This window comes from Phacochoerus africanus, chromosome 5, assembly GCF_016906955.1.
Source record: "Phacochoerus africanus isolate WHEZ1 chromosome 5, ROS_Pafr_v1, whole genome shotgun sequence".
Lineage (NCBI taxonomy): Eukaryota > Metazoa > Chordata > Mammalia > Artiodactyla > Suidae > Phacochoerus > Phacochoerus africanus.
The window spans coordinates 25,365,022-25,389,073 of NC_062548.1; the positions used below are offsets into that span (position 1 = coordinate 25,365,022).

General features: G+C 41.9%; 1 protein-coding gene across 7 annotated transcripts in view; it reads right to left on the reverse strand.

Annotated features, from left to right (window-relative positions):
* TNRC6A (trinucleotide repeat containing adaptor 6A) overlaps nucleotides 1-23,681 on the reverse strand; it is a 109,967-nt gene extending 86,286 nt beyond the window's left edge. For all 7 annotated transcript variants that reach the window (XM_047780287.1, XM_047780285.1, XM_047780283.1 and 4 more), the window contains exons 1-2: nucleotides 23,516-23,681; nucleotides 23,100-23,147 (exon numbers count right to left, since the gene is read on the reverse strand). In XM_047780287.1, coding sequence (XP_047636243.1) covers nucleotides 23,100-23,147; nucleotides 23,516-23,520 — 53 coding nt within the window. In that variant the 5' untranslated portion in view covers nucleotides 23,521-23,681. The remainder of the gene's footprint in view (nucleotides 1-23,099; nucleotides 23,148-23,515) is intronic.
* Nucleotides 23,682-24,052: the final 371 nt, after the last annotated feature.

A 24,052-nucleotide genomic window follows, 5' to 3' on the forward strand; every position in this document is an offset into this window, starting at 1 on the left:
CATCTATTTCGTAACATTTTTATAAGGTTTAAAGAAGAGTTCCTAACACATTTGAGTAAACACTCAAATGCCTAGTCAGAAATCCCTCTCACCAATTCTCAGTGGCACCCCAAAGACCTACTTTCGTCAAGACAGTTTGGGGTCACTTATTAATTATGCAGAAACATCAGGAATCTTCAGCATTTCTTCTTTGTGTTTGCCTGTGAATTACAGACAAGCCCTGTCTAAACTTGTTCTATGTCTCTCTACTTTTATTCTTTGGGATGTTCCTGTGCTAATTCTCTGGAATTGTTTTCCTCCATTCTCAAACTTCATTTTGAAGGATTGTGATGACATTAGCAATGTCTTCCTGGCCCCAAATGGGCCTTTTAGGCTTAAAAGATGTACTCTATTTCCTCAAGGAAGTATTTTCAGCTGATACCAGAAGCATGAGAGAAAAAAAAAGTCCTATTCTTCAACACCGTCATCACCATCAACTAACCACACTTTTCTCACCTCGCCTTCAGAAAGCCATTGGGGGGAGTTCCCATCGTGGCTCAGTGGCTAACAAATCCGACTAGGAACCGTGGGGTTGTGGGTTTGATCCCTGGCCTTGCTCAGTGGGTTAAGGATCTGGCGTTGCCGTGAGCTGTGGTGTAAGTTGCAGACGTGGCTCAGATCCTGCGTTGCTGTGGCTCTGGCATAAGCTGGCGGCTACAGCTCCGATTCGACCCCCAGCCTGGGAACCTCCATGTGCTGCGGAAGCAGCCCAAGACAAATGGCAAAAAAAAACGAAAAAAAAAAAAAAAAAAAAAGGCCATTGGGGGAAAAAACATATAAATATACCACCTGTGCCCCAAACGCTTTGACTTTCAGAATTTAAAGGCTAGTAGAGATTCATTAAGACATCTGATTCTACCACTCACCTTACCTATCAAAATGAGTAAGGGGTGATGGATCTGATAGGTCTAAGTGGTCTGTCATATTGATCCATGCTCCACAAAGACAACACTCCAGCCAGCAATTTTCATCCACTGAAGGTTAGAGCAGGACTCCTCAAATATGCAAGTTCTGGACCCAGGAATGAGAATACACCTCTGAGTGATTACAATGTTACAGTGACCACACTGGATGCTTTATGTATATTTTCCCATTGTCCCTTACAAATTCTAAGTACAGATAATTCCCTTCTATAGATGAATAAACTGAAGCTCAGAAAGATTAAGAAACTTGTCCAAGGTCATATGGCTAGTATAGGATGGAGTCAGAAATCAAATCGAGGTTATCCAAGTCATGGCCTTTCCTTTTCCCTACACCATGATACTTTCCAAAATAAAGGACTAGCTCTCCTTTCAGAAGCCACAGAGGTAAGGTAAGTGACAGATCTTCTCACTTTTATCTTTTCTCCAGATGGTGTGCCTCCATAATCCTTTTATTTCCTACAGGAAACACAAAGTACCGGAGTTCCAAGAACCATGGATGTATAATCAGGAGCAAAAAACAGCAAAAGACTCAAAGACAAAGACTGAAAAGTAACTGGTTTTAAAAGGGGGGACCAGGCATTGGTGATAAATTTAAGACAGCAATTTTGGTATTTTTTACTTTGTCAATGTTTGTGGGAGAAACAACTAGACCACAACTAGTGAAGAAGGCCATATTTGAGGAGTTCAACAGGTTTTTGTTTTTTGGGTTTTTTTTAAGGAGAGAAACAGGAAGGTGGCTAAAAAGCTATCAGAAACGAGCAAAAATGCCTGTCCTTAAAAAACGAACAAACAAACCACTCATGAAAAATGGAAGGGGCATGATAGAGTATATACTATAGTTTGTGTATAAAGCAAGAGAGAGGATATGTATTCACATTAGTCTGTATGTGAATTAAAATGATGCTAAAAGAACACTTAAGAAACTAACAGTGGAGATTGCTTGTGACAGGATCCAGCCCTGTCAATGCAGTGGCCTGGGTGGCTGCTGTGGCACAGTTTGGATCCCTGGCCCAGGAATCAAAAAGGAAAGAAACGAAGTAATAGTAACTGTGGGGGAGGGGGCAGGAGGAACTCGGAATATGGGGGCAAGAGAGGGAGGGAGGTTTCACTGTATAAACCTTTTCATACAGTTCAGTTTGAGTCATGTGAATAAATATTAAAATTCGTTTCAAGTATTAATATTAAATGAGTAAATTTTAATATTTAAAAAGTAAAGGGAGCTCCCTTGTGTCAAAGTGAGTTAAAGATCTGGTGTTGTCACTGCAGAGGGCTGGATTGCTTCTGTGGGGCAGGTTCAATCCATAGCCCAGGAACTTCTATATGCAGCTGGGGTGGGGAAACACACACAAAGCTGCTTTCTGTTTCTGGTTTGGTGGGAGATTTGGTCCTGAATGGATGCCATTTTTTTAGATTTCCTTTCTATATCTTTTGAAATAGTTATAGAATTTTTGTCTTTTGATTGCTATTATGATTAACTATATCAATGGATTTTCTAGCACTGAACCAAGTTTTGCATTTGCTAATATAACCCCAACTCAATATATAATTTTTTTTAAAATAAATTGCTGGGTTTCCTTTCTAATAAAGGCAAAAAACTATAACGCTGTACTATTTTAATACTAATTTCACTGGCAAAAATGTTCAAGGATTATATGTAGTGCTGGCAAAAATAAAAGTTAAGAGGCTCTCTCTTATATTGCTTCTTGAAAACTACTATAACCTTTTGGAAAGTAGTGTGGTAATAATTTTAACAATTAAAGTTATACATAGTCTAACCAGCCACCTCATTCTTCAGGAAGTATCTTTCAGTAATAAAGCACTAGTATAAAAGGCCATATCCATATGAAAGTTCACTGCAAAGGTTACAAGGGCTGAAAAGCAGAAAAACTGAATGTCCATCAACAGAGAAATGGCTTCGCAATAGTATAGCTTTTTTTTTTTTTTGTCTTTTTGCTATTTCTTGGGCCGTTCCCGCGGCATATGGAGGTTCCCAGGCTAGGGGTCCAATTGGAGCTGTAGCCCCTGGCCTACGCCAGAGTCACAGCAACGCAGGATCTGAGCCGCGTCTGCGATCTACACCACAGCTCACGGCAAAGCCGGATTGTTAACCCACTGAGCAAGGGCAGGGACCGAACCCGCAACCTCATGGTTCCTAGTTGGATTCGTTAACCACTGTGCCACGACAGGAACTCCAGCATAGCTTTTTGTACTGAAAAGTAGTTGATCTGTTTATTGATTTGAAGGAATGCCCCTAACACACTGTTAAATAAAAAAAGGCAATCTGCAGAACTGTGAACAGTGTCAGCCCATATATTTTTTAAGTTGTCTGTATGTCCGGAGAACCTCATATTAAGGAAAAGATGAAGAAAATACCCTCCTGAACTAGGAGCATTAGAGCAACCTCACAACTGAATCACGTATTTAGGGGAATGGTTAAGGTTTTTAAAAAAATACACCCCTACTTAAAATGTCATGTAAGCATGCACTGTTTTTGTAAATCAGTACCAAAAAACTTTTTTTTTTTTCTCCTTGCTAGGGCCACACCCTCGGCATAAGGAGGTTCCCAGGCTAGGGGTAGAATCGAAGCTGTAGCCACTGGCCTATGCCAGAGATACAGCAACGCGGGATCCGAGCCATGTCTGCAATCTATACCACAGCTCACGGCAACGCCAGATCGTTAACCCACTGAGCAAGGGCAGGGACTGAACCCGCAACCTCATGGTTCCTAGTTGGATTCATTAACCACTGCGCCACGACGGGAACTCCCCCCCAAAAAACGTTTTTTAAAACACCAGGCCTGGAGTTCCCGTTGTGGCTCAGCAGAAACGAATCTGACTAGCATCCATGAGGATGCAGGTTCAATCCCTGGCCTCGCTCAGTGGGTTAAGGATCCCGCCTTGCTGTGAGCTGTGGTGTAGGTTGTAGATGTGGCTCGGATCCCACATTGCTGTGGCTGTGGCACAGGCCAGTGACTACAGCTCTGATTTGACCCCTAGCCTGGGAACCTCCACATGCGATGGGTGCGGCCCTAAAAAGAGAAAAAACACCAGGCCTAGGATTTGGTTTTTCTACTCTAGACCCCACCCCATCCTCCCAAAAAAGGAAAAGGGTAAAGTGAAACAAGATTGACAAAATGTTGGCAATTGCTGAAACTGGGTAACAGTCACATAAAAAAGATCTTTATTTTGTTCTATTCATGTGTTATCTTTGAAATTTTCCACAATAAAAAACAATCACAAGCCTCCACACCAAAGATTAAAAGCAACAAGGTGGGAGATTGTGAAGTGGGTGAATGTGAGAATCAAGAGCCTTGGGAGCAGGAAGTGAATGGATAAGGCAAATAAGTGTCCATAATGGCAGCAGGACACACACCTGAGATCTAGAAAGCCCTGCCTGGACCTGCTCTTCCTCATGCTTGCCTGCCAGCTTTCCCTACATTCCCAACATGAGTATCATTAAAAAACACTCACTCCTGAAAGATACTCTTGTAAACTACTGTTAGAAATACAGACTACTAAAGACCTCTGATGAACAACTTGGAAGTATCTATCAATATTAAAACTTTACACATCACTGTTATGACCCATCACTTTCCATCCAAGACTGCAAAAGGAAATACACAAAAATAGATACTGCAAAATAGTAGCCTAAAAGCGAATCAACAGGGAAAAGTTAAACAAATGATAATGTGCTTATACAATGGACCACCACACATTCGTTTAAAGGGGGGTTGGGGTGGGGTGGTAGATACTAGATTTCCATGGTGTACAAAAGAAGAATTAACACAACAGGTCTGAGACTGTGATCCTAAGAAAGGACTGCAAAGTTGGCCCTTGGCTGGTGTAAAGGCATTTGGACTTCAGGGAGGGTCCCACCAACCCGTAAATGACATGGGTATACTCAGTACACACATACAGGTTTGCTGAAAATCTACTCTCCTTCTAGCAATTGGGAGTCTTGGTAATATTGGGCATGACCAGCCCCAAATAAAAACCCTGGGCACTGAATCTCTAACAATATTTTACACAGATTGTCCTAATTTGATGCCAGAAAAATTAAGCACACCCTACATGACATCACAGGGATAGACATCTTGGATGCTGGCACCTGCTTTCCTCCAGATTTTGTCCAATGTGCCTTTTCCCTTTAAGGATTTTGTTTTGTATACTTTCACTGTAATGATTCACAGCCATGAGTACAATTGTATGCTGAACCCTGCAAGCCTTCCTAGTGAATCAATCATCAAACCTGAAAGTGATCTTGGGGACCCCCAAAAAACAAAGCTCTTTAGGACACACTGCTGAGTTGAAAAAAGGTCAAGGCCCAGGTCAGTTTATCATGTTAGAAAAACAAAAAGAAAATCCTATTAAAAAGTACTTATCCACAGTTAAGCAAGGAAGCAGAGGGGAGCAAACCCTTAGGGTACCTGGGTAAGCTGACTCTCTGCATCCAAAATTATTTAATAACAACCTATTTTTAACACAGTGTTTAATCAATAAATCAGCAAGGAGTTCCCGTCGTGGCGCAGTGGTTAACGAACCCGACTAGGAACCATGAGGTTGCGGGTTCGGTCCCTGCCCTTGCTCAGTGGGTTAACGATCCGGCGTTGCCGTGAGCTGTGGTGTAGGTTGCAGACGCGGCTCGGATCCCACGTTGCTGTGGCTCTGGCGTAGGCTGGTGGCTACAGCTCCGATTCGACCCCTAGCCTGGGAACCTCCATATGCCGCAGGAGCGGCCCAAGAAATGGCAAAAAGACCAAAAAAAATAAAAAATTAAAAAAAAAAAAAATCAGCAAGAGTGTGCTTAGGGATTTCTGTAAGTCAAGCAGTCTAATGTGTACTGGAAGAACCCAAGTAGAACACACGGTTTTAAACTACAATTTTGGGAGTTCCCATTGTGGCTCAGTGGGTTAAGAACCATGAGGATGCAGAATCCCTAGCCTCAATGAGTGGGCTAAGGATCCAGCATAGGTCGTAGACACGGCTCAGATCTGGCCTTGCTGTGGCTGTGGCTTAGGCCTCAGGTGCGGCTCTGATTCGACCCCTAGACGGGGAACTTCCATATGCAGCAGGTGCGGCCGTAAAAAGAAAAAGAAAAACCTATAATTTTATAGGAACAACAACTGAACACAGTTGAAATACAGAAACAAGCAACCATTTGGTAGAGGTTGTAAGCAAACTTAGGAAAGTAAGACATGCATATGAGCTGTTAATAGCTAAGGAAAGTTTTACTGAGCAGTAAGGAGTTGATCTGGGTCTTAAAGAGCAGGCAGGATTTCTACAGAAAGGTGGGCCTTTTCAGGCAAGGAAGCACAGAAGGACACGGACACTTATGAGCACGCCAATTTCAGGGGCCAGTACTGACAGGGATAGAGAAAAGGAGGAAAAGCGTCGGGTGAAAGTGAAATAAATTTGCTAATTAAGGTGTTGAAGGACTCCAAGTAAAAGCACAACGTCCTGAACCATGATGTGGAAATGAAATGAAAAGGATAAATTCAAGACAGTCCTAACAAACTGGAATAGCTGACAACATTAGCAAGTGACAAAAGAGAGACAGGTTAACGACAACTCCAGATTTTTGAGAGCAAAAATTTTTAAACGGAGGCTCTGCTGCTAGAAATGCTAATAATGGGACAGGGAAAATAGGAGGCAACGTTCCAGAGGGCCCAACTAACCTGTAAGTCACAACCTACCATAAGCCAACTCATCTTCACACAGAAGCCAGTTGTATGTTACAAGCTAATTATGAAGATAAGCTCACATCTCCTGCCAAAAATGTTGTTCACACCTATTCTACTTTCCCCCTTACACCTTACCTTATTTTCTCCCAGCCTTCCTGATTCTCCTTTTCCTCTCTGCTTGTCAGCCTCTTCGTCCTTCCTCCTTCTCGTCCTCCTACAACTAAATGAACCACCAAAGCCAGGCTACTACTACACAACAGGAAGTCACTGGTAACCTTTGAAGCTATAGTATCACCAGATAGTAGAGATGGAAAACCAACTGCTGCAAAAATAGGTTAAGAATGATCAGATTTTCAGAAATGCAGCCACGATATGAAAAAAACAGGATATAAATGAAGTTTTTTTTTTTAATAAGGATTAGTACTAATTTGGAAGTAGAAAAGGGATTAAGGAATAAAGATATCAAAGAAGGTGGTAATAGATGGGATAACACAAGAGAGACTAGTTTACAGTCACAGGTAGTTTATACCTGCAAATATTAAAGTAGTTAAATAAAACTGATACGTCCACAAAATGGAATACCGTGTTGCTGTAAAACAGATAAGGACGGTCTCTCTGTTCTGATATGAAAGGATCTGGAAGGTGTAGAGTCAACGGGGAAAAACTAAGGTTCAGTATATTATCTTGCGCGTTAAAAAGGGGGAAGACATAAGAATATATATCTCCATGTGCTTGTATTTGCACAAAGGAATTCCAGAAGCATACACATAGACTAATTAAAATACCTAGTTGTGACAGAAATACGTGGAGAAAAGAGGAAAAAGGGATGGCAGCAACACTGCATATTTCCAGAGGGCACTGATTTTAAACCCTAAAGCAGAGGCAAAAAGCTTTGTTTTGCAGGCATAGGCGGTAATGAAATCAGCATATCTTCCTCTTAAGAAAGAGGAGAAAATAGGAAGGTAGTATGTGATGAGGTAGCAGTGAAGATCCAGATGAGGAGTTCCTTTGTGGTTCAGCAGGTTAAGAACCCAACATAGATTCCACGAGGATGCACGTTCGATCCCTGGCCTCACTCAGTGAGATAAGGATCCGGTGTTGCTGCAAACTGCAGTGTAGGGTGCAGATGCAGCTCGGGTCCGGCGTTGCCAAGGCTCAGTGCAGCTCCGATTCGACCCCTGGCCCAGGAACTTCCATATGCTCCAGGTGTGGCCATTCAAACAAAACAAACAGAAAAAAAGATCCAGATGATACAGTCTGGATCTCTTCAAAACATAGGAGGTTGAAGAATTCCCACTGTGGCACAGTGGGTTAAGAATTCGACTGTAGTGGCACAGGTCACTGCAAAGGTGCGGGTCTGATCTCCAGCCGAACACCTAGTGGGTTAAAGGATACAGCACAGGTTGCAGCTGTGGCTCAGATTCAGTCCCTGGACTGGGAATTTCCACATGCTGTTATGTACAGCCATACATTTTAAAAAGAAAGAAAAAAGTAGGAAGTTGAGCTTCAAGGGGGCTTCTACTGACCTCAGAATCTGAGCAATAAAATAATGTTAGTAAAGGATTACAACCCATTGAATAAAGAATTCATGCATTCCTTCACGGCTTAGTGGGTTAAGGATCCAGCATTGTCACTGCTGTAGCTATGGTTACAACTATAGCACAGGTTTGATCCCCAGCCCAGGAACTTCTGCATGCCATGAACACTACCAAAAGAAATTTTTTTAATTAAAAAACAAACAAACCAATGAATGAATGAATAGGATAACAGGATAGATCTTACCACTGAATTTCAATGAATGCAGTAAGAATAATGAATTTAGAAAAATCGCTATTTGGCAATCCTTGATTCCAGACAAGAATCTCCATGAGAAATAAGACACATGGTCTCAAAGTTCTCCCAACAATATAATTATTAAATAGGGAAAGAAAAGTACTAATTTTACAGTAATGAAACCTGGCATATACCATACCTTAACCAAGTAGTTGAAGTTAATCACCACCCATAATGGGATAAATGGCTATTAGGCACCTCCTAATATGATGCACTAAGCAAAACACAACATTGGTTCTCTGCTGTTCCTGCCAAAAATGCATAATGTGAATCTAATCAAGAGGAAACATCAGACAAATACAGACAAAGGAACATCCTACCAAGTAACCAGCCTGTACTCTTCAAAAACAAAGACCAAGAAACTGTTCCAGCATACAGGTGACTAAATGACCTTGAAAACTAAATGCAGGAGTTCCTGGTGTGGCTCAGCAGGTTAAGAACCCTACTAATATCCATGACAAGGTGGGTTTGATCCCCGGCCTCTGTCAGTGGGTTAAGGATCTGGTATTGCCTCGAGCTACAGTGTAGGTTGCAGACGCAGCTTGGATCTCAGCCTATGCTGTGGCTGTGGCATAGGCCTGCAGCAGCAGCTCCAATTCAATCCCTAGCTTGGGAACTTCCATATGCCCCAGGTGCAGCACTAACAAGAAAAAGATAAAAGAAAAACTAAATGCAGCCTGTATTTCTAGACTGTATCTCTAACCAGAAAAAGGTTTTTTGGTTGCTCTAAAAGATATTATTGAAACAACCGGCAAAATCTGAGTACGGTCTGCAGATTTGCTATTAAGACTGTATTAAGACTTCCAGTTTTGATCATGGTAATGGAATTACTAAGACAATGTCTTTGATATTAGGAAACACTTTTTAACCCACTGTGATCCAGGGATCTGACCCACACCCCCACAGTGCATGCAGTCATATTCTTAACCCACTGTGCTACAGCAGAAACTCCAAAAAATACTTATTTTTTTTAAACTGAAGTATAGTTGACTCACAGTGTTTCAGGTGTACAGCAGTGATTCAGTTATACAAACGTGATATACATACATATATATACATATCCTTTTTCAGACTATTTTCCATTATAGGTTACTACAAGATATTGAACACAGTGCCCTATATATAGCAGTGTGTATCTGGTAATCCCAAATCTATTTATTCTCCCCTTCCCCCTTTGGTAACTATAAATTTGTTTTCTCCCTTTGGTAACTATAAATGTGTTTTCTATGTCTATGAGTCTATTTCTACTTCATAAATAAGTTCATTTCTGTCATTTAGATTTTTTTTTTTCTTTTTTGGCTGCACCTGAGGCATATGGACATTCCTAGACCAGAGATCAAATCAGACCCACAAGCTTCAACCTACGCCACAGCTGTGGCAAAGTGGATCCTTAACCCACTGGGCTGGGGATCAAACTGGCACTGCCACAGGACAAGCCAGATCATTAGCCCACTGTGCCACAACAGGAATCCTGTTCCTTAAAAGATTCCACATATAAGTGATGTTATATATTTGTCTCTGTCTGACTTTACCTCACCAAGTATGATAATCTCTAGGTCTACCCAGGTTGCTGCAAATGACATTATTTCATTCTTTTTTATGGCTAACATTAGGAAATAGTTAAGTTTTTAGGGGTAAAGGGACATCATATCTCTAAGCTACTCTCAAACAGTGCAGGAAAAAAAAACCAAAAAAAAAAAAACCACCAGTATGCACATAAAAAGAGAATGGAAAAGCAAATGTGATTAAATATTAACATTTGTGGAATACAGATGAAGGATATCCAGGAATTTTTTGCTCTATTCTTGCAAAATTTCTCTAGGACTGAAACTATTTTAAAATAAAAGGCTCAGGCTGAGGAGAGTTTGTGAGAGGAGAATTTTGAGCTAACAGAAATCCCCCACCATAACAGCGGCACTGTATGGTTTACAGGGTGCTCAAAGATACTCATTTTGAAGCCACAATCCCACCCCATAAAACTGATGTTATTTGACACGTAAACCAAGAATAGGAAAGTCTCAGTGACTTGTATAGTACAAGGCAATGGTAAAGCCTGACCCAAAATCTGGTTTGCTAAACTACCCTACTCCCCTTTTGAGGCTAAACTTCATTACTAGTTCCTTCACGATTCTTCCCAACTCATACAAACCTCACCCTTGACCTCTACTTAAACAAGGCTCATGTTCTAATTGTTGCAGATGTTAATCTCACTTTTCCAAATAGAACTAATTACTGCTCTGGGGACAAAAACCAGTTCTACTGGTACTGTGCTACCCCAGCATTAGGTACTCCAATTAAATACAAATTCCTGCTTCCTGGCTTCTACTAATACTCTAACTCCATCCACCACCAAACTGCACTCTTTTCCCTCTTTCTTATACCCACAATCTACTTCTTTAAGGACCAGTTTAAATCCAAACTACTCAAACAAGCATTTCCTGGGCAGCACAGCGTGTGGTTAAGAGCTCTGGCTCTGATCCCAAAGAGAAGTAGGCTTAAATCGCAACTCCACTACAGATTTGTGTAAGCAACTTGTTTAATTTCTCTAAAGCCTCCATCTCATTTACAAGAGGTCTGCAATTGTACCTCCCTCAGAGAGTTGTTCTGAAGATTAAATTAGGTACTGTGGAGGAAGTGCTTAAGAGATGCACCTATCAGTACACTAAACATTAGCTCAGAGACGAGGTAAAAACACTGCACTGGGTTAATGTTAGGATACAAAGAAGGGAGTGGATACAGGAGAAAAAGGAACTGACACACCTCTTAAAATGGCTATCATCAAGGAGACAAGAGGTAGCAAGCGCTAGCAAGGGCATGGAGAAACGTAAACCCTTGTGCACTGTTGGTGGGAAACTGGTGCAGCCACTGTAGAAAACAGCATGGAGGGCCCTCAAAAAATTAAAAATACAACTACTAATGACCCAGAAATCCCGCTTTTGGGTATATATCCAAGAGAAATAAAAATAAGATACAAAAAGATATCTGCACCCCCATGTTTACTGTAGCATTATTCACAATAACCAAGATATAACATCTACCTAGGCGTTCATCAATGAATGAAGAAGGCATGGTATAGACATGCAATAGAATATAATCGAACAACACAGATGTACCTTGAGGGTGTTATGCTAAGTGAAATATGTCTGAGAAAGACACATGCTGGATGGTATCACTTATACGTGGACTCTAAAAAAGCTGAACTTGTGATTACCAGGGGCTAGGGGGTGGGGGAAGCAGAACCGAGGAAATATCAAACCGTACAAATGCACAACTAAAAGGGGAGTAAGTTCTGGAAATCTAATGCAAAGAATAGAGACTACAGTCAACAGTACTGTTATATACTTCAAAGTTGCTCAGAAACTAGCTTTTAAATGTTCTCCCAACCAAAAAAAAAAAAAAATTATAATTATGCGACATGATACAGAAGTGTTCACTAATGCTTCAGTGGTAATCATACTGGAATACATTAGACCCTTGAACGATGTACGGGGCACTGACCCTATGCAGTCAAAAATCTGCATAGAACCCTACAGTCATTTCTCCATATCCACAGTTCCACATCCGTGGATTTAACCAACCACAAATCATGCAGCACTGCAGTATGTACCGCGTGGGGGAAAAAAAAAAAAATCCACATAAGTGGAACCACACAGTTCAGTCCCATGCTGTTCAAGGGTCGAGTGTATGAAAATGTTTCAAATCAACAAGTTGTACATCTTAAAACTGCACAAAGTTAGATGCCAATTATATCTCAATAAAACACACACACACACACACACCAATGCACTAACTGCTGTGGACAGGGTTGGGGGAGCCAAGCATACCTTACTAAAGCAGGAAAAAATTAAAAGGAAAAAGTGAAGGGAATTCCTCGGTGGTCTAGTAGTTAGGATTCAGCACTTTCATTGCTACAGCCCGGGTTCAATCCCTGGGCTGAGAACTGAGATTCCCTATCAAGCTGCTGCACCCTGCAGCCAAAAAGAAAAAATGGAATTGGATATATAAAACAATTACGGAGTTCCCGTTGTGGCGCAGTGGTTAACAAATCCGACTAGGAACCATGAGGTTGCGGGTTCAGTCCCTGCCCTTGCTCAGTGGGTTAACCATCCAGCGTTGCCATGAGCTGTGGTGTAGGTTGCAGACGCGGCTCGGATCCGGCGTTGCTGTGGCTTTGGTGTAGGCTGGTGGCTACAGCTCCAATTCGACCCCTAGCCTGGGAACCTCCATATGCCGAGGGAGCGGCCCAAAGAAATAGCAAAAAAAAAAAAAAAGACAGATATCACAAGAGAAAATGACAAATCAACAACCCTTGTCCCTACAGACTCAAAAATTCTCAACAGGAGACTAATAAATTGAATCTAGCAACATATAAAAAGGACTGTAAGCCAAACCCAAGTGGGATTTATCCTAGGAATGCAAGGTTGGTTTAACAGTTGAAAACCAAGGTAATACTACATCAGTAGAACAAAGGATAAAAGTACATGACCTCAGTAGACACAGAAGAAGCATCTGACCAAAATCTAATACCCTTTCATGACAAGACAAAATCATTTAAACTTGGGATAGAAGTCAACTTCCTTAACCTGATAAAGCCATCTAAAAAAGCCCACAGTTCATGTTATACTTAATGGTTATGATAGGATGTATTTCCTTTAGGAGTAGAAAAAAGACAAGGATGTCCACTCTTGCCACTCCTATTCAACATTGTACTGCGGGTTCTAGCCAGGAAAATTCGGCAAGAAAAATAAATGAAAGGCCCCCAAACTGGAAAGGCAATTATAAAACTATCTTTATTCACAGGTGATAAAAACTTATATACAGAAAAGTCCTAAAGAACAAACATACACACACACACAATTAAGAAGAATAAATGAGTTCAGAATAGCTGCAGGATACAGGATCAACATCCAAAAATCAGCTGGTTGATGTGCTACAATAACTATGAACCTTGAGGCTATTATGCTAAGTGACATAAACCAGTCACAAAAGGACAAATATGATTCCACTCACATGAGGTACCTAGAACAGTCAAATTCACAATGACAGAAAGTAAAATCATGGTTCCCAAGGGTGGAGGGAAAGGGAGAATAGGGAGTTACTGTTTAATAGGCACACGGTTTCAGTTTTGCGAGATGAAGAGTTGTGAAGATGGATAGACAATTGAACATTGTGAATGTGCTTAATTTCACTGAAATGTACACTCAAAAATGGTTAAGAAGGTAAACTGGCTGTATCGAAACATTAAACTTTTGTGTTTAAAAGGACCACATCAAGAAAGTGAAAAGGCAACCCAGGAGAATCGGAGAACATATTTGCAAATCATGTATTTAATAGAGGACTTGTATCTTTATATGTTCTTGTACCTTGAGCATATAAAGAACACATACGACTGAACGACTAAAAACAAACAAACAAACAAGCAAATTTTAAAAATGAGCACAGGATCTGAACAGACATTCCTCCAATCAAATACACAAATGCCAAATAAGCACATAAAAACTGTTCAACGTTATTAGTCACTGCGGAAATATAAACAAAAACCACATTGAGATACCACTTAACATCCACTAAAATGACTATCATCAAAGAGAACACTACCAAGTATTGGAGAGGATGCGGAGAAAACGGAACACTCATACGTTGCTGGTGGAATGTAACATAGGTGCAGCTGCTTTGGAAACAGCCTGGCAGTTCCTCAAAAAGTCAAACATAGAATTACTATAATGCCCCAGCAATTCCACTCCAAGGTCTATTTCCAAGAGAAGTGAAAACATATATCCACAGAAACATTTGTATATGAATGGTCACAGTATCATTATTCATGAAAGCCCCAAAGTGAAAGCAACACTAATGCCCAACAACTGATGAACAGATAAAATGTGGTAGAGCTACACAATGGACTATCTTTTGCCTATAAGAAGAATCAAGTACTGATACATGCTACATGAACTGTGAAAAAAATGCTAAGTGAAACAAGGAAGACAAAAGGTCACATAATTATGATTCCATTTATATGAAATGTCCAGAACAAGCAAATAAATCCATAGAGCAAATATAGTGTTGTCAGAGGCTGGAGACAGGGTGAGTAGGGAGTGACTGCTAATACGTAGGGGAGTTTTCCGGGGCAGAGGTAGATGTAAAAAGTGTTCTGGGAGTTCCCTTTTGGCACAGCAGAGTAAAGACCTGGCAGTGTCACTGCAGGGGCTCATGTCGCCGCTGTGGTACAGGTTCCATCCCAGGCTCAGGAACTTCCACATGCCATGGGTGTAGCCAAAAAAAAAAAAAAGAAAAGTTCCAGAATTAGGTAGTTGTGATGATTGTACAGTACTGTAAATATACCAAAACACTGAATCACACACTTTAAAAGGGGGTGATTTTTAAGTCAATAAAGCTGTTAAAAAAAAAATTGAGAGAGAAATTGAAGGGGCTGTTCACAGAAGGAGCAATTAAGGAGAGAGCAAGAGGTAGAGGAATAAAGCTAAACAGATAAACTGAGCCCAGACAAGAGTCTGGGCTTAAATTCCAGAGATGCTAGGGAGGCAGCAGAGGTTTCTAAGAAACAGTGAGTGACAGGCTCAGAACTGTGGCTTGAGCATGATTAACTTGCAGCAGTACAGAGAACGCACATTTTATGTCCCTTTCTATTTTCACATGGTAGGAGTTTCACTTATATGCCTCATATCACCTAGGGATTCGCCAGCAGAATATTAAGCAAAACATACTCCTCCTCTGATAGCCTTTGTGTGGTCGGATTATCAACGAGTGAAGTAATGCTTTAAAATGCATTTAAAATTGGTGCACATTTCACACCACAAAGCTCTATTTCCCTGTGTTTTAGGGGGATACTCCAAAAGAGTAAGAGAAAGAAAGGACCAAAGTCAACAAAACACAGATGTCAAAATTATAAAATTAGTATCACTGCAGCAAGCTGCTCAATAAATGCTGGTGACTCAAAACCACTAACTAGTAAGGACAGCAAAACAAGTGACTTGGTTTAATCTTGTTTGTTATTATACAAACCCCAATCAATTGCTGTTTGCAGAAAATATCTTGTAAGGTTCAAAGTATAAAATTCCTTAACCAGGTTTCAATCTGTTTTGAACATTCCATTTGAAATGGGAAGTCAGCTGAGTCATGGCCACACAACATACTACTGCCTAAAATTCAAAATGCTCTTCCCTAGTTACAAGAGTAGAAATGCTAAGATTTCTGCTTCATAGCCAGCTCATACAGCATTATGCAATTCATTTTAAAAATAAGACCACCTTAATAGGATGTTTAAACCACACAGCTGGCCCTCCATATCCCAATGTTCAAATCCACAGATTCAATCAGATTCAATCAACCAAGGAGAAAAAATATTGGGAGGGAGGGAGGAAATTTCCAGAAAGTTCCAAAAAGCAAAACCTAAATTTATCATACATGGGTAACTATTTACATAGCATTTATATTGTATTTATAACTATTTACATAGTGTTTACACTGTATCAGGTATCATAAGTTATCCAGGGATGATTTAAAGTATATGGAAAAATATGCAACGGTTACATGCAAATACTATGCCATTTTATATAAGGGACTTGAGCATCCTCAGATTTTGGTGTCTTTGGTGGGAAGTGGAAGGGTGGGGGTGGGGGGTGGATTCTGGAATGGATTACCCCCGGATACTGAGGGACACCTGTGTTTTCACACTGTTGGTTTTCGGGGTGGGGTTTTTTTTTGAGAGAAACTGCCTTAAGTTGAAATCTGTGGAGAGCCAGGAGCCTTTGAAATCTGATAAATTCTAAGAAATAGATCTTAAAGCACACCTTCAATTTTTCAAATTACTTCATACCATCTGTGGTCCCTCTGTGGAATCCAGGATTGTTCTGGTGGCGCAATGCCACTCTAATGTCAATGGGGCATTCTTATAAAGAATGCATATCACAAGCCCACTGTCTTACCAGGGTTATCAGTTTATTAGTGGTGAAAACCAAAAACACAACTTTTCTATGTCTAACAATAAAAGAGTTACCTTTGGAATAACCCTTCAAAAAAAAAGCTGCAGCCATTACAGCTGGCCAATTTAAACATGAAAAAAATTATTGTAACCTCAACTATTTAAAATCATACCTTAGTTTCAACTACTTGGCATATCCTAAAATGAAAGAAACACTGAGTTGGTATGAAGGTAAAAGTACTAGGTAAACTTTCAGGTAAATTCCTTTGAAGTAATGGGAATGAGGCGGGTCTGATATGATGCCCTGGGAACTAACACATCGCCTGTGTGATATTCCTACCAAATAGGGAGTTTCCGTCCAGGCTCAGTGGTTAACAAATCCGACTAGGAAACATGAGGTTGCAGGTTCCATCCCTGGCCTCGCTCAGCAGATTAAGGACCTAGCATTGCCTTGAGCTGTGGTGTGGGTCACAGACGCGGCTCAGATCCCGAGTTGCTGTGGCTGTGGCTGTGGCTGGCAGCTACAGCTCTGATTTCTCGACCTCTAGCCTGGGGGACCTCCATCTGCCACGGGTATGGCCCTAGAAAAGACGAAAAAAAAAAAAAAAAGACAAAACCTGCCAAATGGTTTCACCTAAATCTAATCATACAAAAACAACCAGACAAATCCAAGCTGAAGCCTGCAAAAACAACTAGTCTGCACTCTTCCACAATGTCAATGCCATGAAAGGGGGAGAAATGACAAGGAACTGCTCCTGATGGAAGGAAATTACAGACAACTAAATGCAACCCTGCATGAAGGAACTGAGAGAAAAGAATATATTCTAAAAGCCATGATTAGAACAAGTGGGAAATTTTGAATCTGGACCAAATAGTACGACAGACAACAAAGTTAAACTTCCCTATTTATGACAATTTTATGGGTGTTACGTAGAAACTGCCTTGCTCTTAGGAGACACATCTTGTCTTAGGGGTGAAGGGGCATTACAAAACAAATGTAGCAAAAATATTAGTAACTGGTAAACCTAGGTACAAATATAGGTGTTCACTGCACTACTCTTGCCACATTGCTGAAGATGTGAATGATTTTTTTTTTTTAATTTTTAAATGGGAGGACATTTTCTTGATTTTGAGTGAGAAATGTCATCAGTCAGTCTGAACAGAATATATAAGCCATATCTATTTTAGTCTTTCCAATTTGGGGCAATATTTTTGAGGTTGTCATAAAACAGAACTATAAAGGACTGTAATTTATACTCCCAGACTTACTTCAGATGCCAAAATCCACGAAAGGTTACAGAATGGTACTCAGATATTTTAACGATGTTTATATTTAAGTTTTCTACAGAGAGTTGTTACACATTTTAAAATTAAGCTTACAGTTTGTGATTCATTTATTCTACCAATTGGTATACCACATAGCTGCCAAAATTAAGCTAGAAAGAAACCTACTGATATGAAATTGCATTGCTAGCCTACAAACTACATCACAGGATAGCAAGCAAAAAACTTGACAAAATCAGAAGATTGATTTTTTTTTTTTTTTCCCAGATAAAAGTTGGTGAATAGAGCAGGGTCTACTTTATCTAGGAAGACCTAATGTCCTCTTTACTCTCGCAGTTTCTAGTCTCTTCGTTTTTTTTTTTTTTTTTTTTTGTCTTTTTGCTATTTCTTGGGCCGCTCCCGCGGCATATGGAGGTTCCCAGGCTAGGGGTCCAATTGGAGCTATAGCCACCGGCCTACGCCAGAGCCACAGCAACGCAGGATCCGAGCCGTGTCTGCAACCTACACCACAGCTCATGGCAACGCCGGATCTAGTCTCTTCGTATTTAGCATGTCTCAGGCAAAAGTGTCTCAGATTAAAAACGCCCCAGTTTAGATGCTATATTGTATGGTACACAGTGGCTTTAACTTCTCTTATATGATGCCATTTAATGGTTGGTTGAGAAAAAAAAATCAACATAACACGAAGCAAGCAACTTCCACTTTAGACAGCCAACATACAACATCATTTACAACATATTATAGTAAATTAGTAAAATGGTCAGAAAACACATGGAAGTAATTGTTCTCATATTTTCAGAAATAAAGGAGAAACCAAAGTTATCTTTCTTCTATTACGGCAATATAAAATAAAATGCTGCCTAGTTGGAAGAACGCTATATTTAGAGTCAAAAGGCCTGTGTGAATCCCAGCTCGGTCACTTGTTAGAGAATATAACCTTGACCGCAGCTTTCTCAACTGGAAATGGAAGGGATCAGAATACTGGCTGCTGAAAGAGTCCACATCTAAATACTCAATGATTTTATTACTTTGGCCTCAAATATATATACGTGTGTGTGTGTGTAAATTAGATAAGCTGAGTTAGAATATATATTTTTTTACAACTGTAAACTGTACTTCATCATCTGCTGTCTCCCCAAACTCCCATTTCACCACTACTCTATTCTGTCCAGGGGCTGGGTTGATCTCCTACTTTCCCAAGATGGAGCCCTCTGTGTATCCTGACTCCTCTCACAACTAATCCCGGACTAATAAGCTGCTTCACTCTTCCTTTTCCTACTGCCACTTGATTTATTTATTTATTTTTTTGTCTTTTTGCCATTTCTTTGGCTGCTCCCGTGGCACATGGAGGTTCCCAGGCTAGGGGTCGAACTGGAGCCTGTAGTTGCCCACCTACACCAGAGCCACAGCAACGCGGGATCCAAGCCAAGCCTGCAACCTACACCACAGCTCATGGCAACACCGGATCCTTAACCCACTGAACGAGGCCAGGGATTGAACCCGCAACCTCATGGTTCCTAGTTGGATTCCTTAACCACTGAGCCACGATGGGGAACTCCTCTACTGCCACTTTAAATCAGGTCTTTATCACCTCTTTCCCAGATTATTACCATTTTTCTACCCTATCACCACCATCTAAAAGCATGTAATAGCTTATCACAAACATGGTAAGATTTATGGAAAACCTTAATCTGATATTCAAGAAACTCTACCCCTACCCTAATATGCCAATCCAACTGATCAAACTACTGCTACTTCAAAATTCCCTGTACTTTCTGGATTTTGTGCCTTTATTTCTGCTGTTTTTCCTAAAATGCCCTTTTTTTTGCCTTTCAGAATTGATTCCATTCTTGAAAGTTTAGTCTAATGGTGCTGACCCAGATCCAGACATTATAGTTCCCTTTTCTGAATGCCCAAAATACTGATGAAAAATATTAATTTTAATGGACAACGATGAATTAATAAAGATAGCTTACCTTGCGTGGTCAACTAAAATTTATCTATTGGGTCGATTTTGTTTAACTGGGAGTTCCCGTCGTGGCACGGTGGAAATGAATCCGACGAGGAACCATGAGGTTGTGGGTTCTATCCCTTGCCTCGCTCAGTGGGTTAAGGATCTGGCATTGCCGAGAGCTGAGGTGTAGGTCACAGATGCGGCTCAGATCCTGAGGATCCTGCATTGCTGTGGCTGTGGCGTAGACGGGCAGCTGTAGCTGCAATTTGACCCCTAGCCTGGGAACCCCCATATGCCATGGGTGTGGTCCTAAAAAGCCAAAAAAAAATTTTTTTTTGTTTAACTGGAACTGGCTACCTGGCACACAGTATTGAGGGCTTGTAGCTTAGCGGAGGAAAAGGAAGAATGGCCATAAAACATCACTGATCCAGAGACTAGATTTTCCAAGCTGGGGGTCTACACAGAGAGAATCTGGAGTTCCATAGTATTAAGAGATATTTAATATTTAAATGTTTAACGTTTAAAATCCAAATGTTTTGTTATCTTCAGGAAACATGAAGATCTACAACCGGGGGGCGGGGAGGCTGATTCTACCCTATAAGGGACATCTGGCAAAAATCTGAAGACAGGGAGTTCCTGCTGTAGCTCAGTGGAAACAACCCAACTAGTTCAGTGAGGACGCAGGTTTGATCCCTGGCCTTGCTCAGTGGGTTAAGGATCCGGTGTTGCCGTGAGCTATGGTGTAGGTCACAGACATGTCTTGGATCCCATGTGGCTGTGGCTGTGGGGAAGCCCGGCAGCTGCAGCTCTGATTGGACCCCTAGCCTGAGAACTTCAACCTGTAGCAGGCATGGCCCTAAAAACAACAACAACAACAACAACAACAAAATACTTAAGACATTTTTGATTCGCGAAGTTCTTTTGAAGACATGAGTGAGTACTTCCGATAGATGCTGATCGTGCCACAGTGCACAGGGTAACTTCGCAATTGTAAATTCTCTGGTCTAAAATGTCAACTGTGCCCTGGTTGAAAAATTCCGATCTAGCAGTGTTACTTGTATATGTAGGTTCTGCCTCCCCAAAGATATTTTCAAATTTTGCGAGGTGAAGAACCATGCCTCTTGGAGGCAACACCATACAGCCCAAAGCCTAACTAACTGCTCTTCCAATTACCAGTGATGCGGCCTCCTTAAAGTTATGTCTTTGTGTGTCAAAGTCGTCACCTGTTCAAGAGAAATAGTAAAAATACCTACCTCACATTGCTCCGGGATCAGATGAGTGAAGGTAAGATCTTCAGAAAAGTGTGCCAGGCAAATAGTTAGCACTCAATAAACTCTGTTACTTCCATTCTTTCCCTCCCTAGTACCCAGTATTGCATTTGAAACATAAAAGATGCTCAAGAAATGTTTACTAAAATGAATACAGAATAATGCTTTGAGTTCCTGGGGAGAGCACAAATGGGTAAAGATAGAGATATTCTCCTTATTTGGGACCAAGGAAGCAGAGCTAATGATGGAGTTGAAAGGAAGCATTTACCCACCTAACCGTATTTCTCCCTTCTCAGAAAACTTTTAACCCTTAGGCAATGTTTCCCTCCTATGGGGTCCTTAGTACACACTGCCTTGTAACATCCCTTGTATGTGTTTTTCCTTTTCATTCCTTCTGGCTAATTGAAGATCCTCCAGCATAAGAACGGGATGGTATCTTCTTTTGACTCTCATACGTCTACCTCCTATTAGTTACTTATGTACTGATTGCAGTCTTCCTACTAGAATGTACATGTTCTCTGTGGCCAGGGACAACTCTTGACTCCTTTTTATATAACCCAAGGAGCCTAAGAGACCTTAGCAACTGGCTGGCCCAAGCCTCTCATTTAATAGATTAGGAACAGAGAAGCAAAGCGATTTGCCAAGAGTCAAGGTCATATCGTTAGTGGCAAAGCTGAGATTCAAACTCTGATACACAGCGATAGAGACTCCCAAGTTCTATCCAACTGTTTAACAGCATATGAAAATTATACCTGGGGTAGAGACAATCTCTAGTTAAGTCCCAGAAAACCTCCAAAGGAATGATACTGATACAGTTACCTGACAAAGCAAAAATAGAAAGAGAAAAGGACTGATAGCCATGCTCCTTTCCACAATTACGCCTTAAAAACTCAACCTCTTTTATTTAATGGTTTCACATCTTAACCTTTAATAGCTTTAATGACAAAACTTTTCTATATTTCCAACAGTTATTTAGTCAGTGACGTCAGGCTGAATTTCCTTTTAATGATCCTTTAATGATTTTGAATAACAAAACCTCTTATTTGGTAAGCCAGTGACGCCCATCTTTCACCGATTGAACAGATTCATTAATGATCACTTCAACAAATTAATATCTATAAAACTCAAACGACTAACAATTTGAAATGATTCTATGTGGTGAAAAATATTCAGATGATTTGAATTGTGAATGTTAATAACCGCAACATAAACCTAAAACTTACAATCACCAAGCACAAACTACATTAAGACCTGAGATGGAGAAATCTTTTTTTATTCTGGTCAAAGAAAGCTGCTCACTGATCAGGTTAATCTAGAAGTTTCTCTGGGTGTCCCAATATGATGCAAAAGAAAACGACGAATAAGAATGGGGAAGACTCTAAGACAGAAAATGAATGTGAAAAAGAGTTAAATGCAGACCAATGCCTTGATGCTTAAGCAATTACAGCTCAATAAAGCTACACATTTCCATAAAGGCATCGTTTAAAAAACAAAAAACTCCCTTTGTGGTGGCGATTTAAGTTACCAGTGCAAAAACACTCAGGTCCAAGAAGAATGAGACCCACTTACTGAGAAACAGGTTTTTAATTCTTTTACCAGCCGATAAAAAGAGCACACAGCGAACGTAGATAGAAATGTAGTTCAAAAGAAAACAAAACGCAGTTTATGCTTGGTAAAGTTCAAGGGCAAAACTGTTTCCAGTGTAACAGAATCCGCCTGAGTACAATGTGTTGGGGGGGGGGGAAATGCGAACACATAGTATCTTTTTTAAAGGCAACAATTTGAGTTACAAAGTAATAACGGGGAAGCCAAAACAGTTTGACAGCCCGCCATAAGGGCCGCCTCAATCATGAGTCACACAATGCCTGCAACCATTTACAATAGTAATTAATGCACAAGTCCCCTAATTAAATTCTAAAAGGGTGAGGATGCTTTAACTAAGTTTACAAGAATTGCCTTTCGCTGTGTTTTTCCTCCCCAAAGAAAGGAGCACACGCGTAATTACGCATCTCCCCGCAATCCCTTCCTCCAGTATTCCCTCTGGCCTCTTCTCCCGAACGTCTGCTGCCTGCGTGCGAAAGAAAATGACACGGGGGAACTTCTAAACCCAGCAAGGGCGAGCCAGGGTGGAAAATACACGATTCATAGAGCGAGAAACGGAAAAGCTCGCCAATCTTACCTGCTAAGATTCCTTTCTACGTCTTTGGTAGCTTTAGCTTCCAATTCTCTGCAACAGAAAAGAGAGAGAGAGAGATGCGCGTGAAAACGGAGCTGCTGCGGCAGAGGCTCGCGCCGGGGCCGGATGGGGGGGGAGGGGAGCCCGGGGTTGGGGGGGCCCACAAAGCTGCGGGGCTGCAGCCCCGACTGCGGTCAGGCGGCGCGGGGGAGCCGCAGCCCCCGGCCGGGCCCCAGCGGCGCAGCACGGCACCTCCGGGCCTCCAGCCCGGCCTCCGCAGCAGCGCAGCCGGCGGACCCCTAGCCGAGGCCCAGGTCTCGGGGACGCCCTCCGCCGCCGCCGCCGCCGCCCGCTGTCGCGGGCCCTGCGGCAGCGCCCCAGGCTCCTCCCGCCCAGAGGGAGGCCCCCGCCCCGCTCACCTCATGTGTGTAAAGTGCACGAGCAAGTGGGGCGCGGCGAGTGAGGCTCGCGAGCCTCAAGCCCTCCGCAGCGCCGCGGGGAGAGGCCCGAGCCGCTGCACCAGCGCCATTTTCTACACCGACCCGCTGCCGCCGCCACCGCCGCCGCCGCCGCCACCGCCGCCGCCGCAGGCCCCAGACCGGAAGTGAATGTCCCACTTGGCAACCCCTTCCGGGGGCGCCGTGGCCACCGGCCTCAAGATGGAGGCCCTAGCAACTAGACCCGCAGACCCGGCTGGCCCTTGGCAACCGCCCGGGCTCGGCTCACGGCCCCTGGCTGGACCTCCTTGGCGGGGGTGGGTGTCACAGCTTCCGAGGCGCCCCGCTCCGCGGCTGGGGGGGCCCGCTGAGCCCCGAGCCCAGTAGCCCACCCTTTTTCGCCGTGGCTGGCTCGGATCTGGCTTGAGTCCCTCCCCTCCTCCTCCTCCTCCTTTGCTGCGACACAAGTTTCTTTCCCTACTGCCTGGCCCCTCCTCCACCGAAACACATACACAGACA